This window comes from Hippocampus comes, unplaced genomic scaffold (genome assembly GCF_001891065.2).
Source record: "Hippocampus comes isolate QL1 unplaced genomic scaffold, H_comes_QL1_v1.1 scaffold72, whole genome shotgun sequence".
NCBI classification, from domain to species: domain Eukaryota; kingdom Metazoa; phylum Chordata; class Actinopteri; order Syngnathiformes; family Syngnathidae; genus Hippocampus; species Hippocampus comes.
The window spans coordinates 980,605-990,263 of NW_017806030.1; the positions used below are offsets into that span (position 1 = coordinate 980,605).

Consider the following 9,659-nt stretch of genomic DNA (forward strand, 5'->3'; position numbering starts at 1 on the left):
GCCAGTTTTCCCCCCCCCCCCCCGCCCCCACCTCTTACGATGTGCATTCTAGACCTGGCCTCTAATTTGCCAGAAAAATTGTTGTACACCCCCTGGCTAATATCATGGCATCACCAGTCTCAGAGGATTATGATTCAGTTGTTTAAATTTGTAGAAAGTAAGCAGATCGCAGCCATGACACAAAATTAAGCCATTTCTTCAAATTACACACACACACACACACACACACACACACACACACACACACACACACACACACACACAACACACACACACACACACACACACACACAAACACACACACACAAACACACACACGCACACACACACACACACACAAATCATGAAAAAAAACGTCCATGAGAAAAAGGGAGCCACAAACTGTCAATAAATGAGTAACGCGACTTTTTTTTAAAATGTAAATGACGTCCAAATTGGGAGCGGAATGGGAGTGGGAAGTCATTCTGAACTGAGTGGGCCGGGACAGGATTTTATTATTTTTTTTTTTAATATAACTTTGGTCTGGGACTTGGTATTGGATTAATTTCTGTAGTCGTGGTATGGGACATGAGTGAAAATCCACTCCTGTGTCACCCTCTCATCTAGATATATACCGTCGATATAGTACTTGTCATTTTTTGTTCCAGGGCTCTTTCATATATTCCCTAGTTGAGTATCAGCCACTGACATTCAACCGTTGGTACGTGTACCCGAATTGGGCCTACGCGTTGGGCTGGATAACTGCCTTCTCCTCCATCCTCTTCGTGCCAGCCTGGGCACTGTACAAGTTGAGCACTACAAAAGGAACCCTCAGTCAGGTGGGCAGAAGGAAGACTTTTGTATGAATCCAATAAGCAGCCAATATATTCAATTGTTTTGCTGTATGCAAGATTGTGGCATCATTCAGTAAGTGTTGTGTGTATCCATTTGTTAGCGTCTGCAACGCCTGTGCTGGCCCGAGCCGCCTGACAGCTCGCTGACCCTAAACAAAGGCACGGCACAGCAACGCATCCATGAGGAGGATCTGGAATGATTCTGACACAGACAAAAAAAAAAATGAACTGACCCTGAAGTCCTCAAAAGAAGCAGTCATGGACCTGAATTCATCAACTACATATAAACAACCACATTGTACAGCATTTGACCTGGCTTTGCCATTGAAATGTTTCATCAAGCAGGCACACATTTTTCTTGTAGTTGTCTTTCTTGAATTTATTCTTTTAGTACTCATGTCCCTTCCTCCTGGACCTGTAGTGCAAAAATAATAATTTACGGGGAGTAACAACAAAAAATAATAGTGAACTAATCTTACTTCCGCAGTATCCATGATTTTAGAGAGTGCGGGTATTTCAGTCCACTTTCCCAAAGAACATTTGTGAGGTTATAGCCTGGCTCACAATTTCTGTATTTTGTTTCATGGGGTTCAGGTCAGGGCTCATACAACCATGACATTATGTATGTTTTCCATAAAGTTGGAAGCATAGAATGGTCATAAAAGATTTTTGAATCATATATAAAAAGCACAATGACACAAATATATCTTGATTCTTGACAATTTTAAGTTCTTTTTACTTTAGGTTTGTTCCCACCGCTCTGGAGATGATTTATATTTGCCCTCGAAACTGATTAACTGCTCGGACGGTTGCTCATTACGTGACTGTATCTGAAAATTTGGTCTACAAATTAAACTGGACAGCTTGTGTTGCATATGTGTGTGGCTGAAAGAAAGGTCGGATTGATTTTGAGCTTTTAAGGAATGTGGAGCAAATATTGTGGTGGAAAACCGGGCCAAGATGCACTTGAGGAGAGAGGACACTGGGGCAGCAAAGTGGAATTTCTTCTGGCTGTTGCTGGAAACGTTGTGGGCCTGGGCAATGTGTGGAAGTTTCCGTACTTGTGCTACAAAAACGGCGGCGGTAAGCAACATTTTCTCGAGCTAAAGTCGTCCAAATCTCAAAGGAGTATGAATCGCATTCAGGTGCATTCTTGGTGCCATATCTGGTGTTTGTGGTGACGTGCGGTGTACCGATCTTCCTTTTGGAGACCACCATCGGCCAGCACACCCAAGAGGGGAGCATCAGCTGCTGGTGGAAAATGTGCCCATTGGCTCAAGGTATGCAACACTCTGTCACATAGAAGACGGCCATTCTGAAACAAAAGTGTGAAGGAACTGATTCTTTCCAAAAAGGACCAACTTCAACCGAGTATTGACAGATCAGCATCAAATAAGATTGTGACATATCTTATATTGCAATATGAATACGTCGATATCACATCCTGACATGCTGATGTACAGTTGCAAGAATAAATGTCAAAACATTTGGGAATTACAGGTACCTGGGTTTCTGCATAAATTGGTGATAAAATGGGATCTGATCTTCAGCTAGGTCACAACAATTGACAAATTCTGTGCTTCACCTAATGTATGTGAACGTATGTGTGAACCCCTCGGGCTAATTACTTTTCTAAGAAGTAATTTAGGAGTCCGTCAACGGAAAGTCTACGTGAGATTGAAGTTATTGGTTAAAGTTGCCAATTTTGAGTTTGCACTCTGAACAAGCATTGCTCGATGTGAACAGTTCCTCATACAAAGCGGTATTAGAATAACTGTACCTACTTCCTACAATGAAGAATTATCTTGCATGCCTGTCAACCTCGGCTAAAAGCTGTCCTTATAAATGATTACGATTCCCCTTACAAAACAACAAAAACCCGTACAACGGTTTACCGCGCATGCGCACATCATGCTTTATCAATCCGACCGTACGCAGTGATGACAAAAAATATACGATTGAGGATTACTTTTGCTGGTTGCCACTCTCACTTGTGAGCTACATTTCTCCCTGGAGGTGAGGGTCACCTAAAGATTTACAGAAATGTCTGCAGTATGCTAACATCGCTGTTGGCAAATTTACAATAAGTAATACATTAAACAAGAATGGATGTCATGTGGTGTCACTGAAGGTGTCGTGGTACTCTCGCCTGACTTGTGTGTGGGTAGTGTGGGACCGGGCCCCACTTAATGACTGTGTGGATGTGGGTGTGAATGGTCATCTCTATATGTGCCCTTTGATTGACTGATGACCAGTTCAAGGTGTGGCTAGATTAGGCTCCAGCACTACCCTGCAACCTTGTTCAGGATAAGCGGAGTTGAAAATGGATGGCGGGAAGGATGGAAGCATGGATGGTTGGATGAATGGTGGGTACCGCAGAGGAAGCCACTGCTGTCCCCAAAAACATTACTACAGGTTTGAAGTTAGCAACGGAGAGCGCATGGATGTTCCAATATGTAGGTTGGACAGATCAAACCAAGGTTTTTTTTTTTTTTTAATCGAACATGTAACCTTATGTTTGGAAAATAAAAACCACAGTAGAAGTGAACATTCATACCAACTGTGCAGTATGGTCTAGGCATCAGGTTTTGGGACTGCTTTGTTAGCTCAGGCCCTGGACACATTGCTATTAGCAACAGAAAAATAAATTCCCATATTAATCAAGACATTTTGGAGATGAATTTAATCTGTCTGTCAATTGAAGCTTAAAAGAAGACGGAGAATGCAACAGGAGAATTTTAATACAGTAGTGTGTGGTGTGTGTCAGGTATCGGCTACGCGGGGGTGCTGATCCTGCTGTACAGCTGCATGACATACATCATTATTTTGTCCTGGGCCCTCTTCTACCTGCTGTTTTCCTTCAACGCCACGCTGCCCTGGAGCACCTGCAACAACTACTGGAACACAGGTGAGGTCAGTCTTTGGTTTTGGGTAAGGAAGCCTCATTTCGCATTTTTGTAAATGCTTTATTCCATAATATCTTTTACACGGTATACCAATGAGGAAATAACGCTTTGATACAATGTAAAGTAGTCAGTGAACAGCTTGTATAACAGTGTAATGTTTACAGTCCTCTCTGTATACACATTCTGTCTGTGCGTCTGTGTACACCTTTGTCACTTCTGTCAGTGGAATGTTTTGACGTTACGACAACGAGGAATCAGACCAACCACACCAAAAGAACTTCAGCAGCAGTGGAATTCTGGGAGTAAGAGAGATACATGATAATAGCATCTTTGAAACTTTTTAAGTGACATAATTTTATTTTCACCCCGTCCAGACGGAGAGTGTTAAAAATCTCAGGGGGCATTGAGGAGATTGGCAGCATCAGGTGGGAGGTGCTTCTGTGCCTCCTGACTATGTGGGTCATTTGTTACTTCTGCATCTGGAAAGGGGTCAAATCAACAGGAAAGGTGAAGCCCCATCAAACTGTACCAAAGGCTAAAAGAAATAAAAATAAAAATATCTTAATGCTGTGACATTTGGTGACTGTCCTCTTGTCCAGGTAGTGTACTTCACTGCCACATTCCCTTATGTGATGCTCCTCATCCTTTTGATCCGAGGAATCTCTCTTCCGGGAGCCACGCAGGGAATTCAGTTCTACCTTCTGCCCGAGCTGTCACGACTAACAGACCCACAAGTAGGACTGCATTACATCCAACACACGCTGTGATAGAGGGTAAACACAATCAATGACAGCCTTTTTTTAAACAGGTGTGGATGGAGGCTGGCTCGCAGATCTTCTTCTCGTACAGCATCGGTGTGGGCACCCTGATTGTACTGGGCAGCTATAACCCCCGCAGCAACAATTGCTACAAGTAAGTGTTCCAATAAAGCTAGAAAACTACTCGAGTACAATACACATTTATTCCGACGGTGGCACCAAGCTACAGCTTCTCAATAGTTTGAACGCATTGTTCATAAAGTACTATAAGTGTTTGTGTGTTGCAGGGACTGCTTTTGGCTGTGCGCCTTGAACAGTTGCACCAGTATGGTCGCTGGCTTTGCTGTCTTCTCGGTGCTGGGCTTCATGGCTCATGAGCAAGACGTCCCTATTGCTGAGGTGGCAGAGTCAGGTACAATGAAGTCCCACATGATTCGCAGTTAATTCGTAAATATGCCCTGGTCACTGACCTATCCTCTTGTGATTTGCTGAAAAAGTCATTTATTTGCTTAGTTGGTGCTCATGGAAAGCCAATTGTTGTGTTGCGTTGGTGCCATCATGTGGCATCTTATTGCCAAGAAACTTTTGTATATGTTGAAGTGATTTGAGGAAGTTGTGATATTTATAAACACTTATATATAAACCTTTTTGGGCAGGTGCTCTTTGTGGTAGGACTCTCCCCTTCCCCGTCAATAGCAGTGAGTCACTTTTTTAAGAACAAGGGTGGATGTGCTTAAATTAGGCAGTGTCGTGATTGTGTGTTGCGGTCTGGCCTCAGAGGGATTTCACCGACCTATCCTCTTGTGATTTGCTGAAAAAGTCACTTATTTGCTGTGTTGGTGCTCAAGGAAAACCAATTAAAGTGTTATGTTGGTGCCATCATGTGGCATCTTAATGCCAAGAAACTTCTGTATATGTTGAAGTGATTTGAGGAAGTTGTGATATTTATAAACAATTATATATAAACCTTTTTGGGCAGGCCCTCTTGTAGTCGGACTCTCCCCTTCCCCCTGTCAATAGCAGTGAGTCACTTTTTTAAAAAGAAGAACAAGGGTGGATGTGCTTAAATTAGGCAGTGTCGTGATTGTGTGTTGCGGTCTGGCCTCAGAGGGGTGAACATTTCCTGCCTCCTCCTAATGTGCTCTCTTTGTGCCAAGGAACAATGACCTGGGTTGAGGAGCTTCAGTTCGACAAAAGTAGTCATTTGTCGGCCTCTTCTGTCATCTATAGTCAATTGCAGACCCATGTGGGGCATATCTTACTCACCTGTTTTTGTTTTAAAGGCGAGTTTGCGGTTTTAAAATCGCTAGCAAGATTCGAATGTCGCCTCACTTCACGACCCCCTGACCAAAGCTGCATAGTTGTCATATTCCCAGAAAACACATGTGTAGCGTCATCGAAACAGCAGTGCCAACAATGAGAAATTATCATTAGCACTTTAAATAAGAACATTTTAGCCACTAACACTAGATCGGTAGCATGACTTAGTCATAATAGCGTGTTACGACAACACTAGGCATGATCGGGTAGAAAGTTGATTTTTTTGGGAGGGGGGGGGTGGAGGGTGTAAAATCAATCAACAATCAGAAAGAGGTGATCCTCATGACTATGATATGGACCAGAAGAAAATGAGTTTTAACACCCATCACAAGTTAATGGTTTTTGGTGCACGTGGATGTTGGCTGCAGGCCCTGGCTTGGCGTTCATCGCATACCCTATGGCGGTAGCTATGATGCCGGTGCCTCAAGTGTGGGCCGTCTGCTTCTTCATCATGATCATCCTTCTGGGTCTGGACACACAGGTTAGACGTCTTGTCTTTACATTCCTTTTCGCCTTCACCTGACCTTGTGCCTTTGTTCTCTCTTCACAGTTTGTTTGCATGGAGGTGGTGATGACATCTATCACTGACCTATTTGCAGAAGTACTGCGTCGTGCGGGAAGACGGGAATGTTTCGTGCTACTCTTCTGCCTCACGTGTTTCTTCTCACAACTTGTCATGATCACTGAGGTCAGAATATTGGTCACACTTTTGTCACTGATTGTGTCGTGGCACCCTCACCTGACTTGTGTCCAGGCAGCGTGGGCTCGGTTCCCGCTCAGTGACGGTGTGGATGTGGGTGTCTATGGTGGTTTGTCTCTATGTGTGCCCTGGAACCGGCTGGCGACCAGTTCAGGGACTAGTCCGCCTTTCTCCTGAAGTCTGCTGGGATAGGCTCCGGCATCGCTGAGATATAATTCGTAGCTACGATTTAAGTCGTACATGTGTACCTAATATTGTTGACAATGAGTGCAAATATGTCGTCCTCAGGGAGGGATGTACATCTTCCAGATTGTCGAATACTACGCTTGCAACGGAGCCTGCATCCTCTTTCTCTGTGTATTTGAAAGCTTGGCAGTGGGCTGGATATTTGGTAGGTCGATGGGTCAGATCTGGTCAGCTTTCATGTTATGTCGAGTGGATGTGGTTTGTTGAGAAGAGATTTTTTTTTGTTTTACCTTGATGTGAACAGTGAACTTTGACCATAGCAACTTCCCTGATGCTCAAAATGAATCACTATCAAAAACTAATCAAGTGAACACCAATCACAAACCTTTTTTCTAGTTCTCGCTTTGATTGCAATTGCGAATGGCTTCACAAGTATGATAGGAGCTCCAAAGTGGGCAGATTATGATGTGCTGTTGTACATACTTCTCTATGAAGGAGCAGATCGTTTGAGCGGCATCATAACAAACATGACAGGCAAGCGTCCCAATCCTTTCTTTAAAATCTGCTGGCGCTACCTGACACCCTTGGTCTCACTGGTGAGTGCAATTTCTCACTCTTGATCTTTTAGCTCTAGTAACATGCTCTTGTTTCATTAGGTAAACCTGCACCATCTCATCCTGGGGAGCATGAGACATTTTTGTTCTCAAAGATAACATTCAATTTCTAAAACAGGAAAACGGAACAGGCAAGGACGGGTCTACGTGGTGGTCATTGGTGGCTGACTGTTCGACCCTAGATATCCAGGGGAAGATTTTGATAAACCTGATTCTGTGGTGCAGGTTATTAATTCTGCTTTACCGCCATATCCACATGGCCGTGATGCACTTAGGCACGTGGATGCTACACCGGCATACATTCATATTGACCACCGAAACAAGTTTTGACACTATTGAGCTAGAATATCTCAACTGTGTGGCAAATGAATGAATCAGCCTATCTTGTAAGACTTGTGGCAGCACACTCGAAAAACTGCTCCAGCACCAATCGCCACATTGTGCTTAAATGACCCAGACACAAGGAAACTTTTTTTTGCCCAGATCTCATTCACATGTTCTCTAATTCAATACCGGCCACTGACATTCAACCGCTGGTACGTGTACCCTACATGGGCCTACGTGATGGGCTGGATGATGGCCCTCTCCTCCATCTTGCTGGTGCCAGGCTGGGCACTGTACAAGCTGACCACTGTCAGTGGAACCCTCAGTCAGGTGGGCCAAGTTCACCAGTGACCACGCAATTTGAAAGAATGATTCCTGTTCTATGAGACAGAGAGAACATTCTCAACTGTTTGGTTGTATACCTGTATATGATTTTGGCATGTTTTAGTACAACATTTGTGTTTATTTGTTAGCGTCTCCACCGTCTGTGCTGGCCTGAGCCACCTGACTGCACATTGGCCCTAAAGAGAGAGACTGCGCCGCATCACATCACAGAGGAGGATCTCGAATAATTCTGACACTGGAAAAAAAAAAATCAATACTTCAGATGAAGTGATCCTGAATTCCTCAGTAGAAGCAATTAAGAACATGAAAATATCTCACTCCATTGTTTATATCAGGGTTTCCCAATCTTCCCAAATCAATTTTACTAAAATGTCCTTCACATACCAAAACAACTGAACCCATTATATAATGGATACAATTTTTTTCAATACTACACAGATTTTTGTTGTTGTTTTGGGAACATAACCAGGTTCATTTTCAAACAAAAACACATTTGTTTCACTTTAAATTGATTAAAAAGTCATTGTATAATAAACACTGCAATTTTGACAGTGCATAAATAATTGAAAGTGTGTGTGTGTGTGTTTGTGTAGAAAAAAACAAAACAAAACAAAGGACATTTAGCATGATGACAATATGGCAACCAGAGTAGCGGTGAAAAGGAACCCTCACAATGCTTGCGCAATAATGACACGCAGATTCGTGAAGCGTTGCTTCTCTTTTTATATTAATTTTACAAAATAAACAAGAAAAAAATCACCAAAATCTCAAAAATCACTTTTTAGAGACTCAACTCTGCTATCCTCTGGTGGATGAGTTCGTCATTACTGTGTATTTACTAGCATTTGTGGCCTCAGCAGAGCGTCCTTCTGTCCATCCCTTTTTGAATCCGTTTATCCTCACGAGGGTCGCGGGTGTGCTGGAGCCTATCCTAGCTGTACACCCTGAACTGGTTGCTAGCCAATCGCAGGTCACACAAACAACCATTCACGCTTACAATCACACTTAAGGACAATTTAGAGTGTTCCATTAACCTTCCATGCATGTTTTTGGAATATGGGAGGAAACTGGAGTACCCGGAGAAAACCCACGCAGGCACGGCCAGACCATGCAAACTCCACACAGGAAGCCGGAATCGAACTCAAAATGTTCAGTGGCATCAGACCTATCCATACATGTAAGATTGGTTGCTTTTATGCCCTGTATAAACAATAAAAGTGTATTGTGTTATGACCATGACACTAAATATGTCAATGTATGCATACTGTCCTTTGTATATAGATATCAAAGTGGAAAAGATTATGGAAGGTAAATAGTACCTTGAAAAGGATCAAAATGTCACAACAATTATGAAATATTTAGAATTAATAATGCATGTCAATAAAACAACCAACAATTACTGAATAAATTAAACATGGCAAAAACAAAGAGATACAGGACACCTTTGTGATCGCTGGCGTTAAAACAAACAACAAAAAAAAATCTCATGACACCAGATGAAAAGACAAGCTTTGACGAAAGCTTTGATAAAGACAAAAGTTGTCACAGGGCACCTTTGTGATCGCTGGCGTTAAAACAAACAAACAAACAACAAAAAAAAAATCTCATGACACCAGATGAAAAGACAGCTTTGACGAAAGCTTTGATAAAGACAAAAGTTGTGCTTTGCTGGT

At 42.7% G+C, this 9,659-nt stretch overlaps 2 protein-coding genes across 3 annotated transcripts in view; both read left to right on the forward strand.

Annotated features, from left to right (window-relative positions):
* The window catches only part of LOC109529404 (sodium- and chloride-dependent GABA transporter 2-like), a 27,564-nt gene extending 26,488 nt beyond the window's left edge, over positions 1 to 1,076 (forward strand). Inside the window, exons 13-14 of the mRNA XM_019892790.1 lie at positions 648 to 818; positions 935 to 1,076. Of these exons, the coding sequence (XP_019748349.1) occupies positions 648 to 818; positions 935 to 1,033 (270 nt within the window). The 3' untranslated portion in view covers positions 1,034 to 1,076. The remainder of the gene's footprint in view (positions 1 to 647; positions 819 to 934) is intronic.
* Positions 1,077 to 1,536: 460 nt separating this feature from the next.
* Positions 1,537 to 8,224, forward strand: LOC109529402 (sodium- and chloride-dependent GABA transporter 2-like). Of its 2 annotated transcripts, XM_019892786.1 has the most exons (14): positions 1,537 to 1,916; positions 1,979 to 2,113; positions 3,601 to 3,741; positions 3,963 to 4,041; positions 4,114 to 4,246; positions 4,339 to 4,473; positions 4,548 to 4,651; positions 4,785 to 4,909; positions 6,186 to 6,298; positions 6,368 to 6,505; positions 6,806 to 6,908; positions 7,199 to 7,299; positions 7,801 to 7,971; positions 8,115 to 8,224. In XM_019892786.1, exons 1-14 carry the CDS (start codon positions 1,757 to 1,759, stop codon positions 8,211 to 8,213), a joined length of 1,737 nt encoding a protein of 578 aa, XP_019748345.1. In that variant the 5' UTR covers positions 1,537 to 1,756; the 3' UTR covers positions 8,214 to 8,224. The 2 variants fall into 2 exon arrangements, with proteins under 2 accessions (XP_019748345.1, XP_019748346.1); XM_019892787.1 differs by lacking the exon at positions 7,199 to 7,299.
* Positions 8,225 to 9,659: the final 1,435 nt, after the last annotated feature.

Excerpts from the sequence above, each read along its gene's own strand:
- LOC109529402 (XM_019892786.1), top strand. The coding sequence starts at position 1,757 with ATGTGGAGCAAATATTGTGGTGGAAAACCGGGCCAAGATGCACTTGAG. Across the intron at positions 3,742-3,962 it reads CAACAACTACTGGAACACAG|TGGAATGTTTTGACGTTACG; the intron begins GTGAGGTCAGTC and ends CACTTCTGTCAG. Across the intron at positions 6,909-7,198 it reads GGCAGTGGGCTGGATATTTG|GAGCAGATCGTTTGAGCGGC; the intron begins GTAGGTCGATGG and ends TTCTCTATGAAG.